The 14,503-nt window shown below is 45.4% G+C and overlaps 2 protein-coding genes across 4 annotated transcripts in view; one reads left to right on the forward strand and one right to left on the reverse strand.

Annotated features, from left to right (window-relative positions):
- The window catches only part of LOC146186603 (coronin-2B-like), a 214,930-nt gene extending 205,817 nt beyond the window's left edge, over positions 1–9,113 (forward strand). For both annotated transcript variants that reach the window (XM_084607330.1, XM_084607329.1), the window contains one exon: positions 8,214–9,113. In XM_084607330.1, the coding sequence (XP_084463456.1) occupies positions 8,214–8,342 (129 nt within the window). In that variant the 3' untranslated portion in view covers positions 8,343–9,113. The remainder of the gene's footprint in view (positions 1–8,213) is intronic.
- Positions 9,114–9,415: 302 nt separating this feature from the next.
- Positions 9,416–14,074, reverse strand: Mapmodulin (acidic leucine-rich nuclear phosphoprotein 32 mapmodulin). Of its 2 annotated transcripts, XM_084607331.1 has the most exons (9): positions 13,776–14,074; positions 12,998–13,106; positions 11,519–11,662; positions 11,326–11,445; positions 11,042–11,207; positions 10,907–10,960; positions 10,687–10,823; positions 10,348–10,408; positions 9,416–10,277 (listed from the first exon to the last, which is right to left on the reverse strand). In XM_084607331.1, the coding sequence occupies exons 2-9, from the start codon at positions 13,043–13,045 to the stop codon at positions 10,219–10,221; spliced, it is 789 nt and encodes a 262-aa protein (XP_084463457.1). In that variant the 5' UTR covers positions 13,046–13,106; positions 13,776–14,074; the 3' UTR covers positions 9,416–10,218. The 2 variants fall into 2 exon arrangements, with proteins under 2 accessions (XP_084463457.1, XP_084463458.1); XM_084607332.1 differs by lacking the exon at positions 13,776–14,074 and having other exon boundaries at positions 10,723–10,823; positions 12,998–13,157.
- Positions 14,075–14,503: the final 429 nt, after the last annotated feature.

Consider the following 14,503-nt stretch of genomic DNA (forward strand, 5'->3'; position numbering starts at 1 on the left):
GGATGGAGCGCATTCGGCAAGCACTCGCAGATTATGACTAGCAGCTTACCGGTATCGCTCAAGAGGAAAGTATACAACAGTTGCATCTTGCCTGTACTCACCTATGGGGCTGAAACGTGGAGGCTAACCAAGAGAGTTCTACTTAAGTTGAGGACAACCCAGAGGGCTATGGAACGAAAAATGGTAGGGGTAACATTAAGAGATAGAAAGCGTGCAGAGTGGGTCAGAGAAATAGCTCAAGTTACCGACATTCTAGTAGAAATTAAGAAGAAGAAATGGACCTGGGCAGGACATGTAGTGCGAAGAGAGGATAACCGATGGTCGCTGAGGGTAACAAACTGGATTCCAAGGGAAGGAAAGCGTAGCAGGGGGCGGCAGAAAGTTAGGTGGGCGGATGAGATTAAGAAGTTCGCAGGGGTCAAGTGGATGCAGCTAGCACAGAACCGGGTTAAGTGGAGAAATATGGGAGAGGCCTTCGCCCTGCAGTGGGTATAATCAGGCTGATGATGATGATGATGAATCTATCATGTTTATTGCAGGAGCATATTCACATGCCTCATACTCTGTGGAATTCTCCTGCCATTGCATTGGCACGGTTATCATCAGCAGGATTCATCTGATAAAATTCATTGTTAGCACGCTGAACAGCGTAACACCTTGCAAGGTTCAGTAGAATTACTTGTGCTACTGCAAATAACTCAGCAATTTACATTTTCACACACTAGCTGTTGCCATTATATAGCAGCTGCTTGTAACTGCACACACTGGAAAATGCTCACGTGCTAAAACTGTTGATAACATAAGTGTTGTTAGAAACGGCATAGAAAAATATTACCGGGCATTTTTCTATCGGTGTATGCATGCTGTTTTAATGTAGGCTGGTGCTGGAAACGACAAGCAGAGACCATGCGTGGGAAAAAGCTAACATTAATCTCTCCCACCAGACCATATATTAGCCATTCTTAATATAAAGAAACATTCATTTCATTTTTGGCACTATAGGCTGCTAGGACACAGGAACGTAGGCCTCGTCGACGAACGTTTTAGCAAGTTGTGGCCATTGCTTCGTCCAAGAAATGCAAAACACTGTGGCACCATGTAACAAATGCTTTAACACATCATGGGCAATGAGAAAGGAGCATTGTTTCTTTTAAGGGAGGCACCAGTGAGAGTGCTAAACATAAAATGTGATGAGCACTTCTGGAAAAAGAAAGAGCACTGTGCATTTAAGAAAAGTGGCAATATTTTCCCAACATGTGGTAATGTGATGTACTTACACTGATAATGACAGCGTTTTGCCGCAAGAGGTCATACAAGTTTGTCTTATGCAATTTTCAATAACAAATTAAAATTGTATATTCTCATTACTTGGAAATTAGAGCGCGTGGTCTATACTCCCGGCGGCAATACCTTTTTCATTACCACCATAATCTTGTGGCACGTTTTGGTCAGTGTTCAATCCCTTTAATTTATTATTGTTACCTTCACGGAGGAAGGAAAAGACAGGGAGGTTCCATTCTCCAAACTGCATTACAAAAAGTGTGGCGTAAGTCATGTGATCTTAAGCATAGAATCATGGGAATTGCTAGCATAACAAAGCGTTGTCATGGGCACGCGGCTGCTCCTACTTATCGAGTTACAGCTTCGTTAGCCAAGCTGCTAACTGTTTTGTTTTTCAAGGGGCCACAAAGTACAAGTGCACCAAAAGTAAAACTGAGCATGCGAGTGGTGGCAAAACTGGAAAAAACTGCTATCAGCAAATGCGCAGCAGAGAACGAGAGTAGGCTGGCACGAGAAAAGCCGCTCTGCTGTTGTATCACTGCTCGCCAGGGGCACCTTCAATGGTTCTTGCAGGGGTTTACTGTTTGCCTGCACCGTGCAGAAAATTTGACGGCATTCCCTTTTTGCTTCAGCATGAACAGCAACATTTTCAGTCTAGCACCAGTTTGACCACACTTCCAAAAGTGATGCACAAGCATTTATACTTTTTAGTGCACAAACTCGCCACCAAGCGAAGCACCAACCACGGTAGTCATGCCGACAAAAAAAAAAAAAAAAAAGCGCCCTTTCCGGCTGACAAAGCAGAAAGCGCATGGCACCGGAAACCAATGTTGCTGCACGATGTGGGTAAACACTAAACCCTTGCATGAGCATTCAATGCCTGGTGATTACTGATGGTAGTAGCGGGGCCTCACTTGTTCAGACGATCAGGTAATCGAGATGGTCAGCACCCTTGCTCGCTGCTGTGCATCTGCTGACAGAGCACACTGGCATGTAATTTTTTCCAGTTAGGCCACCGCTAGCACCCTATCTTTTACTTTTAATGCACCTTAGTTTTGAATCTAGTGCGTTTAGTTTTTTTAGCATGCCATATCGGAAGCCCAACTACTTTCGCATGCCGATTAGGCTTAGCACAGGAACATCGCAATCCTCTTCTGCCATGTTTCGGGTGTTGTGCAGTCATTTCTATCAGCAGTGCAAGCCTGAAAGAAAAAACATAGGCGAGATGCACTTACATACCCAGGGGCCGGATAAAGAACTGTGAAGGCCGGAGCAGCACGCCATAATCTTGCAAACTCTGTGACCGTTTTTTGCGTGAACGTGATTGCTCGAATAGATGCCCAGCTCTTTTTCTGGCAGGCACGTCTGACACCTAGGTATGCAGCAGTCGAGCATACACCCAAAAAGCGGCGCTGCTGCTCCTAAAGCCCCTCAATAAACTAAAAGTAGCGCCATCTCCTCTCTCCTCCTTCGGCGCCGCCGCCCCTCTCGTATTTTGACCGTGGCTCCACCTACGTGGTGCACGACTAGCGCACGCGCCACGGTGTGGAAAGTGCGCGCAAATACGCGTGGGAGGGTCGAATTCCGAAGGGATACGGGGGCTGCACAGACCGCACATAGCTCTCGTGCTGCATTTGTGATGTGCACCGTGTACCGTTAGCGGTCCGGCTTTAGAAAAATCTGCTTGCTTGACTTTTATTTTCTGTAATTGGTAATCACATCACATACGTCGCGCTCCTTGTATTAGTCATTTTAAGCGGTAGTTTATACAGCTCGTTCAGTCGACTAACTGTGGGAGTAGTTGTAGTAGTAGTTGGCACCGCATGTCTGAAAATATCGGGGTTGTGCAAAAAATTCATATTGTAATTCGTGATTGTAGTGACTTGATTGGTGTGTAACAGGCGATTACGAGTTATCGATGCTATTAATTGGTGAATAAAAGAAATGAAAAAAATATATATATATTGAGAAAGGAGGTTTAAAGGTGCCAAATGCGCAAAATGAAACGCCAATCCTAGATGTTGCCATTTAAGAAATATAGTGTGTAACTGATAAATAAATTCATTGAAGGGATAGAAATGAAAAATGTTTTAAAGGTGCCAAACTGCTTAGAAGACAATGCTTACTGATGCTAAGTAACAGCGTATAAACATTTTCTGAATAAACATAAGCAAATGAAAAGTTAAAAAATAAATAAAGATAGAAATCCCTGTGTGCGAAACGCTATAGCGTCATATCCTTAATACGGGGCTTAATAATCCCCCTAATTTTTGGTATATGTTCGAGATATCAAATGTTCTATAAGCACTACAAATCAAAGCGCTCAATGGCACACTAGATCGATGTTCTGCGTTGTCAAATATGAAGAGCACATTTTGATAAGTCATTGTGTTCCCCCAAGGATGAAAGTTCATGGTACGCGAGAAACATCTCTCTGTGTCAGTTGTATCTACCCACTGAAAAGCCTGGGAAGGCTAGAGAAATGCGTTCTCTATCCATTGAGGTATCACCCACTGAATTGTTCGCAAGGCTAGGCTGAGAAGTTAGGCTCTGCTACTTCAGTTCTCACGCGTATGTTTGGACCTGGGCTTTGTGAGAATATGGAATTTGCAGGCACACAACTTGCTGTGCAAACACAGTACTTAGTGCCGGTGGTGTCAAACTAGTGCATGCGACGCGTAAATAACTAGAGTGCAAACACACACAAAACAATGGTAAGTTTTAGCACTATCCGCTCTCGGATTATTGGACAGCAATGCCAAAGGGTTAGTATTTGCTGAGGAAAGTTCAGAAAGCTAATAGCACTTTTAAGACAGTGGTAAAAGCCAACACTAACTCATATTTGTTTATTCACAGCAGGCATATCATCCCATGAAACGTGAGAGCTTTTCTTTCGAGATGGAAGAAGCCCTTGTAAAGCTGGAACTTACAACGAAACAAAACTGCCTGCATGTAAATTATTACAAAGTAAACTCATGCTCCAGTGGGGCATTAGCTAATGTTTCAACCCCTTTGCCCGCGGGTTCGAAGAACATTAATACCGTATAATGCAGTGCTTTGGTAAAATCAATGGGTCAATTCTGAGCCCGCGAAAAATGCTTTCCGGTGAGCAACAGTTTATTGTTAGTTTCATAGGCAGCTTCCACTCTTTGAACGAACCATTAGCCTGGTCCCCTCTCATCTCATTATTCATAACAGGCAAGAAAACCAGCAATCTTGAATGAAAACCTATTGAAGCAAATCTTTTTTATCTTTTCGTACAAAATCAACTACGGGGAGAGACCGCTTGCCCTGCGCCACTTGCCTCCTACTCCCTGATCAGACTGAAAGGCATGTATGCGCACATACTATTGGTGCTACCTCCACAGTCTTGCCGGCACCGCCCGCTGCGCTTCTCAGTAACCTTGATGACTCACCGCCAGGGGAGGCATGGCAGTGGTTTTGCGCACAGAAACTTGAGCTTGGGTTCCCTATAGCTGTATCCTGCATTCCTGATCGATGCAAGTTCCAGTCTGTCAGCTGCCGGTGGCAGGACACAAAGCAAGGTTGCCTGCTCTTCCTTGACCCTCAAAGCGCATGCACAGTTGAGCTGGGACGTGACTGAGGTGGCCAACTTCAATATGGCAGAGGCTTCACTTACAGCTCAAAATATTTTGATGTCACAGCCTCCCCTGTACGTTTTTTCCTTCCTCTGTGATTACCTTCAAGCTTTATTTGGACAAGAAGGCTGTTTATATGGACAAAATGCATTAAAGCTGGAATCACCTAAGCCACTACCGTGCAAGTTTTAAAATAACTTGAAAGGCCGGCTAGATAATGTGGTTTCTCGGGAGTCATTATAGCACAATTTCAGAGACGAACACTGACATAAAAAAGGACACAGGACTGGCACTAAACAATCATATGGCTTTGTTCATACCCAGGCAGCAATATATAGAGGAAATAAGACATGCACGGTATGAAAGGTAGATAAAAAATGCTCTTCAAGCGAACTGGTCAAGGCACATCATGTTAAACAGAGCTGCGGACATGTCACTAACACGTTCACTCCCCCTCTTTCTAATATGCAATGCGTCAACACCCCATGAGCCTTCGTACTACCACTCATGTGTAAAATCTTTTATCTCGTGAAGCAAGTATCCAGAATTTTCAAGTGATCGAAGTCACACTGTGGCAGTGCCGCAAACTAGTCTAAGGAAGTTCAGTGCGTGGCACAGTTTGATCCATTGCGAGTGCTTTGTCGCCGCATTTAGACATCATCACAGTTTCCTATAAGAAAATTAGAGAACTTCACACCATCACTGCCACATTGCACCTGCACTGTATCTCATTGACGGAGAATTTGGTGAGCTGTTCTCTACTGCTTACCAAACACTTCCAGGTGCAGTCTCAGAAGTGGCGTAACACACACACACACACACACACACACACACACACACACACACACACACACACACACACACACACACACACACACACAAAACTCAGCAGCACAGCTGCATGCCTTTATTGCTTGTCAACGAGATGGAAAAGACTGAAGGTATCATTCCACTGCTTTCCCACTGCCAGCAGCCCGAAAAGACGACAGCTTTTGCAGTAGCGCATTGGGAAGCCAGTAACAGAGTCAAAAGTTGTGTGCTTGGGGCATTTTTTCCGAGACAACCTTTCTCTCAGTTTAGAACTGCGCGGCATTATAGCTTTTTTTTTTTTTTCATTGAACGATATGGGTAGTTGTTTTGTGGTCATGAAGCAACTGTAAACCTTGCAAAATTGTACCTCCATGTAATTGAACCTGCAATTAAAAGCAGTGGAATTTTTTTTCCTTGCTTTATTTTATATTTTCACAATGTTGCTTGTTTATTCTATACACTCACTTTGCGCGGGACCACAAATAAGACATTAATGTGAAGGGACCGGTGCGGTGAGAGACAAGCGCATTGCAAAACTATAGGTTGCAGCGCTTGAGTGGTCCTCTGTGGAACAAATAGTGAAACTTTATAGCGAGTGCTGGTTTCACAGTAAGTGCTCAAGCTGAATAGCAAATAGGTAGGAAAAAAAAAAAGCAAGAACGAGCACACTGTCCGTCCTAATTAACACAGCAGTTGCCCACTACGATTTGTTCTGCAGCACATCACTCTTGCGCACTAAACAAGTTTGCTCATAGTGTAAGCACAAGGATGTTGCTTGTTCAACTGAGGTGAGGGCCATGCGCAATGGTAGCAAGGTTCAGTCTCCTGAATCGGAATTCAAGCAGACAATTGAAAGCGAAACCATCGCAATCTATTTTAGCCTTCAGTCACAAGTTTAAAAAGCCTTGCTTACCTCTAACCATGTAGCATTAAACCCGAGGAGATATGCTTGAATTTCTCTCGACTTTCCTGCCTTTCATTCTGTGCTGGTGGTCCCAACATTGGCGAAAACTCCCTGAAGGCCAGTAACAATTGTGTGGGTCAGCTTGCACAGCGTATGCTTGCAGGCACAGGGAGGTGATCTGCAATTTGCCATCAGGTTCTTGTTTTACACAAATACAAAGTGTTTTAGTTCCCTCAGTGAAACAATGAGAATAATTTTGCAATGCCACCAAAACTAGTCTTTCTTCAGGTCGCCATCTTGGTTCGGATTCAGCGCCACTTATAGTCCGTGAGAACTTACAGTATTACACAATATTAAGGCAGTGCCAAACGTTTTGTCAGATCCACTTAAGGAGAGCATTAGTACACCCAGAGCGCTGCTGCTAACAGAGCTTGTGAAAGTATGCATATTATGCAAGTTTTTTCTTTGGAACACTGCGCAAGACAGTAGTGTACATGAACACGACACAGAACTAACCTACAGCAACTGAATAGTTTATTATCAAGATTTTTCCCGTGCAGTTCAGGTTTCAGCGGCCGAATGGCGGCTACGTAATAGCTGCGCTTTGGTCACACACTACATGAAAAGTGCAATATTGCTACCTATTGATATTATATTAACCTTATGGCAGGCTTGCACAAGAATTGGTACAAATTAAAATTAGCAATATAGCGACTATACTGTTCTTGTCAGCAGCACATGGCTTCAATGCATAAATGACATCACAACTGTTGTCTGGCAGTTGAATTTGAAAGCAAAACGCATGCACTTATCTACTGCTTTTTCGCACTATGTTCAGTAAAATGCTGTAAGTCGTTCCACACAACGCTAAAAAAAATATTTTGCCCATGCAAGTCTGAAGAATTTGACAAATGCAATAGCAAGCCCTTAATACCTTTCACCAGGTTACATCTGACACAGGACGGAAGGTATATTGTTTTCCTTGCGTTTCAAATAACGTCTACGCAACCTGATGGTTGCGATTGCAGAAAAAAAAATATCGGGTTCTGGCTTTAGCCAGGCTTATGAAACTGCCTTTGGTATTTAACACCAAAAGCCGTTGATCATAGGCGTTATCTGTCATTTACCGGAATGCAGCACTACTTTCGCCGTAGGAAAATGCACTTCCTGCAGGCATACAACTTTATGGTCACAGATATACTATGCCCACTGGAGGCCATAGATGAAGATTATCTAAATGTGCTGCTAGTGTGTAGAGCAGGAAACAACCTTCCAGGTGCATGACATGTCATAGTGTTGCTATAGTACCTTGATGCTACACACCCCACAATAAAGAAGTCGCGTTTTATCCCCATAGACCATACCACTGGTGCTTTTGCATGATTATCGCATCAATATTTGTTTCATGTGCCCGCCTCAATTTAAAACTTATGCACACACCATTACTGTAGAAGTTTTACTTCACAAATACGCCCTGATACCCATATTTGGTCAGTGATAGGGTTGCATCCATTTTTCAAATAATTCAGATGACTTCACCATGAGCAATACCATTAACTGGGAAAAGCAGCCCAATCACCCACTAGGCACTTTTTAATGGCAAACCTTTTTCTGTGCAGCTACGCAAGGCATTCAGGAACCAAAGTGTGGAGCTGCGTCGACTTCGGAGCCAGCTGGCCAGCAAAGAAAAGAAGATCCAGGAACTGGAAAGCAAGCTTCAGCTACAGGCACACAATGGCGGGTGCTAGGAAAGGCCTACCCAGCTGACTTAAATCCTAATGCGCATGGAGGGGACTGTACAAAGCCTTTCCCGAGAGGAGCAGCATATTGCCACAAGCTAAACGCTGCCCTTTTTGCAATCACAGGCCTCTGTGCAATTCAAAAGCTGTTGTGCAGCCGCTACTGCCACTTGCACACACAGCCGCTCGAACAGGCTGTTGTTTACCTTGTTCAATTTCTGAGTGCTGTGTGCTCATTCTTGCCCAGTAATGGATCGTAAACATAACCTGTACAAGCCCATCTACAAAAGTTCAACCCACTTCCTCGCTTTAGTGTATGTTCAGGGCTCTTAAGAAGCCAATATGCCATTGCAATTTGATCATCTTGAGTTGAAGTACGCTTTTAGTGAACAGAATGCTGCTGTCAGTTCCAGGGGTTTAGTAGATGCTTCAGTAATATAGACACAAATTCTGCAAGCATATGCTTCAGCTATTCAACTATAGAAAGCTTGTGAAAATACTTGAGAAGAATTGAGCGCAATGAGCAAACTATACACATACCACGCTATCATTTTTGTCAATATTCCACTTCTGTTGTGTTGGTGTACAGAGAGCGTCAGTATTCTGTATTGTATAAACATGTTAATGCTAAGTCAGCAGTGCTGTTGAGAGCTGCACATGGTGCACTTTAAATATGATTGATCACATTATATAAGTTTGCATTTTCCAGCAGACGAAGTTCTATTGAAGTTTCTATGCAACTTTTCTTTTGGCTTGGCAAATAAAAGCTTCACCAAACGACGCATGTGTACCATTATTTGTAGCAAATAAGTTGAAAGCCCACTACTGATGGCTGCTCGTTCTTTAGATCGAACAAAATTTTGCAGCCTAACATTCTACGCCTTTTGTGATAAATTTAAAGACAATATGCAGCAAATCCCTACAAAGAGTTAAGCATTGGAGTGCAACAAACATCTTGCAAAATGCTAGATCCTATCTAATGCACATGGTATAGAGATAATACCAGCAGGTGTGCAGATTTCAGGACCGCATTTATAGCCATTTGACCAGTTTTAAAGTTCCACGACATTAGGCAATGGTGGTCGCCATTTCAGTAAAAACTTTATTTAACAATTGAACCAAACACTGGACAAAGCCCCTGTTGATAATTTACACTTCTGCACACCTCTGTGCCACAGAAGACTGGCAGCTGCAACGGAAGCGCCCGCATGGTCGCAATTAAACCGCGATGCACCCGCACAGGCCCTTCCCTCGCAGCCAACAATGCGACAATAAAAGGCATTTCATTCAATGTTTCAAAAGCAAATTGAGAAAAGGGAGGGCCGAGGAGAAAAACTAATTAAGAAAAAAAAAAAAAAAAAAACGCGTGGATGACGATGTTGATGTGCCTGCATGACACTGTCCCTAGGGGCCACCCCCTTTTCTGGGCAAACTTTGGTGTCCCCAGTATCAAAGTTCATTCGACGTCCCTCACAGGTGGAGGAAGGCGCAGATGCGAAAGATAGCGACGCCTCGAAACAGCACAGCTCTTGGAATGTGCATGGCTGCAAGCACGATCGTTGGCTGTCGTAGCCAGAAATTAAATCTGGTTCAGCGGTAACAACCTATACAAATCTCGAAGCAATTGGGTGGGCATCTTGATCAGAACCCATGCATGCAAAAAGCTTTTAAAACACATACACACAAAAAATTGTTCACAAATGAAATGAACAGGGGGGAAGAAAGGCTAGGGACAGGTACCGAGGATGATGCGATTGTGATGTTGCATTTTGTTTCTCTCTGCCGCTGTACAAAGTCTACAGGTGACAATGAAGAAGACATAAAAAAAACTAAAGTAAAGATGCCAGGATGTTCCAATTGTGTTGAGTGCTCTTCCCACCCTCCCTCAGTCCTCCCCATCCTCCTCTTCCCGCTTCCGCTTCTGGCCTTTTGGAGATTCATTCTCTGCAGAAAAGAAAAAAGCACAGTTAGCCCCCTTACTCACTGCTTTCAACAACACAATAAGCTTCCTCACCATCTCCATCCTCGTCATCATCCACATCATAGGGGTTGTAGAAGTCTCCTTCACTCTCCTCCTGAAAAACAAAAGCATAATATCATCTGAACTCGTTCATAGAAGCAGCAAAAAAAAAAAAAAAAAAAAAAAAAAAAAAAAAAAAAAAAGGACATCTTAACCCAGCTCTAAGTGGCTGCCCTAACAGTAACAAGCACTGACATTACATGTGCACACCAAGTGCTTTTGAGTAGCAACTAGTGAAAAGTTCCAAGCCAGTGCATGCAAACCAAACAACAGAAAACGACCACAGCAAACAACAGTCATTCTTCTTTGTCTCCATATACAAATGGTACTAACATCAATGTCGTCTTTTTCTAGGTAATCGAGACCGACCTCTTCCTCCCCATCTTCTCCATCCTCCTCATCAACATCGTCATCTTCCTCGCCATCCTCATCATCTTCGTCGTCCACATTTACATCATCTTCATCGTCCTCTGTAGAAAGTATTGCACTAAATGAGTGAGTGACTGATTATTGCAGTCCCAAAGATCAGCCTCAAACTGGGGGCCCAGCTCACCATCACTCTCTCCTTCCCCATCCACTTCATTCTCTTCATCGTCCTCCTCGTTACCTAGAGACATAAAAGGGAGAGAGTAACGGCCACCCACTGCTGTGCCAAATTCGCCGCACAAGCACATTCACAACTGCTCACCGTCTTCGTCGTCGACCTCGGAGTCCTCTGCCTCCTTCTCATCTTGGTCATAGCCATCCAGGTACTTCAAGCTCGGGATAAGTTCGAAGACTCTGTTTCTGTAGTTCTCAATGCTTGTCACTTCACAGTTGAAGAGGTCAAGGTTCTTGAGGTTTTTGAACTCTTTCTGCAAGAATCAGAAACAAGAACCGCGTTTTTGAGGAATAAAGCAATGTGTTCACATACATAAGGCCGCGCATACAGCAACCTGAATGAGTGCACAACAGATAAACAGCAGTGCCCACCAGTGGATCCAAGGTCTCCAGCCCCTTGATTTTGTTCCCGCTCAAATTTAAATGTGTGAGCTTGGGGCTCCCGTGCAGAAGGTTTAGGCCACCAGAAATCCTGTTGTCGCTCAGCTCCAACTGCACAGAGCGGCAAGAGATAAGGAGCCGTCACCGCCATGAGGGAAACCGTTAAGCGTGCACGACGGTTCACCTTCTTGAGGTTGGGCAGCTTCGGGAAGCCCTTGAGACTCGTAAGGCCCACATTAATGAGGCTGAGCGTTTCCAAGTTAACGAACTCCTCCGTCAGGCCGACGATGGCGGTACTCCTGCAGTTGTCGAGGTTGAGCTCGTGTATCTGCGGCGGAGGGAAGAGCGGGAGGGAATGAGATTACATGTGCCACCGCCGCCGAGGCGATGCGCTCGCGACGCCACCGGCGCGAACGGCGGCTCCACCGCGGCACAATACGCCTCGCGCGAGGCGAACGCGTCGCAGCCGGCAATCGCTGCGCGCGGGGTGTGCTCGCTCGCTGCCCAGAGTCCACCGACATGGCCGCGCACAAAAATTACGTAGTTTCAACGTAAGCGCGCCATTTCTCCGGCGCCGGACACAAAGGGGATCCATATTGAAAAGAAGAGCTCAAACAAACAAAAAACAGCGCGAATCGGCGCGATGCCAAACTCGAAAATAAAAACATAACTGCCATCACAAACGCCGCAGCATCCAAAGCCAATAATTCGCGCCGGAGCCCAAAAGTACAGCCGTACAGGTGGGACAGCGAGCCATGAAGGCGTAAGAAATAATTGTTAACTTTTTTAACTCGACTGCGCTGCCAATCCAGCCGAGAGTCAACATGGCGGTCGATTCCCAAGCAACCAAGGCCAGACATGGCCTCGGCTGACATAAGCCGTGGGCTGGGCAACCAGTGCCTAGCAAAGCCTGCAGGACGCCGAGAAACGATATGTGTGTGTTGACGGTGGGGCAAAATACGCTATATCGGAGTTGCCAAGCGGCAAACACCCTTAGGCACGCACCTTCGGCCGATAATGGCGGCGTACCGGCGCCGCACAACGTGGTCTAGTACGGTCTACAAAACACTGCCGGCGATACTGATAACGGCGACCGAAAACTAAACGATTTCAAGGCACCGATGGAATACAAGACAGAGAGATGCAAATTACGACATCCTCTACGATGACATGACGAGGTGGTGCTTTGCAATAGCGCCATGTTGACATTCAAGAGAAAACCGTCCACGTTATGCATCTGCCGCAAACTCATCTTACGCATGCAGTTTGATTAAGCGAGAGCCATAACTTAGTGCGAAAGGCTAAGTTTCCCACAACACACATGACGCCGCCAGTACAAATGCGACAGAAACTACGAGTTTTTCAAACATTTTAGGCGGCAAGCTGCCCCTGCACAAGCGATGATTTTCCTATTTGATGCACATTCCGTACAAAGTAAGCGCACTGGGTGTAAAGAGAACTCGAAGTACTAGTACGAACGATCCCAAACTAATACAAATCAAGTGGTGACTTGAGGAACCGCAGAAATTACGGTTGGCCACAGGATGCAATTTCTTTTTTTTTTTTCTGCGCTCACAGACACACGAAGGGTGTAATGGTGCAGAAAAAAGAAGTCTACGCCTAAAGTACATGCATTTCGGACAAGACAGATAAAATAACTTACCTGCTCGGGGTTTTTACCCCGCTTCTCCAATTCAATCCGCTTCTCCATTTGCGCTACAGCACCACAGGCGGATGGCACGCAGCCGACTCTCGGGAACACACGAGCAGCTCTGAAAAGCGGGCGCCAAGCAGCGCGGCAACCTCAATATGGGGTCCTCCTTCAAAGTACATGTACGCCGTAGCAAACTAATTACTATTCATGAGGTCACGTTCAAAACGACCAATCGCAGGCGGCGAACGATCGAGGAAGGACAACGTCACGCGGCTTCTCGAGTACCCTATTGGCCGAGGCGGAAAAATAGTATTTTCAGCGTTGTAAGCCACCACACCTCGATTATTTTCACGCAAACTCTTGGGAAGCATGCAACTTGTGCTTCTGTTTGTACTTCTGTACGTAAATGGAAATTTAAAACCGAGCAGGTGACAGTATTAGCGGTACGAAAGACCAGCTGACCACTCGCGCCTTTCGTATGCGCTGTGTACCGGTACAGGCTCACGAACGGTAGATAAAAACAGCTACAATTACATTTCGTAACAAGCCTGAATCGGTGACAAACGCAAATGCGAGCACCTATTGCGATTTTTAAAGTGTCAATAAAGACAGAAACCACAAGTGCACGTAGTCATCGCACTAAAAGCCGGTGTTGCTAGGATACAACATTAGGCAATTATCCGGTGATCACGTGCCGTGTGGTTCGCCATTTGCAAGAGCATCGAAGCTATCGAAACAAGATGTTTTTAGCTCTGCTCTGTGCGCGAATAACTTGAAAAACGCTTACCCGTGCCTTTCGCATGTTCTCTAGATGATATCAGCGCTTGCTTTAAACCGTCAGTTCTCGACTAATCACTCCGCAACGCCGCCATCGCTGCTGTTTGTTTGTTACTACAGGCTTGCCTCGTTCGCCGAGCACTAACTAATTTTCGTCTTCGTTTCGTGGCACCTCGGCGCGTTTCCGAGCACACCTTGCTTCGAAAGTGTTGGATTCAGTGTGGAGTCCGCGCGAGTCATGCCAGCCACAGTAGCAACGGGACCGTAGGACACGCCGAACTCCATGTCGCGCTTACTGCAAACGCTCTGCCACCAAACAGGCATTGCATCGACGGGATATTTGCTCGACTGCGCCGCGGCTGCACACCCACCAGCTCGTGCAGCCGAGCCATGCTTGCCTGGTGACGTCCACGCGTTAAACGCGAAACGTTTTTGTGCGCATGAAAATATTTATTGCGTCAGCTTACGCATTCCTCTTGTGCGTCTGTCACAGAGGATTTAAACGCGGTGTACGGAACGTAAAAAAACGTGTGTGCGGAGGGACTACTTTCTTACGCGCATACTCGCCGCAGGAATTTTTGAGGCTACGACGGGCGCGGGCGCGCCCTTGTCATCAATATAGATTCGTGCAGGCTGGTGCAGGCATTGGTGTGCGGAGTCTGTTGGCGCCTGCTATCAGGCACACATTTAAGTTCTGGTTGGCGCTAACTTTGTGCAGCATTCACAGCCCTGTGAATG

This window comes from Amblyomma maculatum, chromosome 6, assembly GCF_055883805.1.
Source record: "Amblyomma maculatum isolate TAMU_Amacu chromosome 6, ASM5588380v1, whole genome shotgun sequence".
NCBI lineage: Eukaryota > Metazoa > Arthropoda > Arachnida > Ixodida > Ixodidae > Amblyomma > Amblyomma maculatum.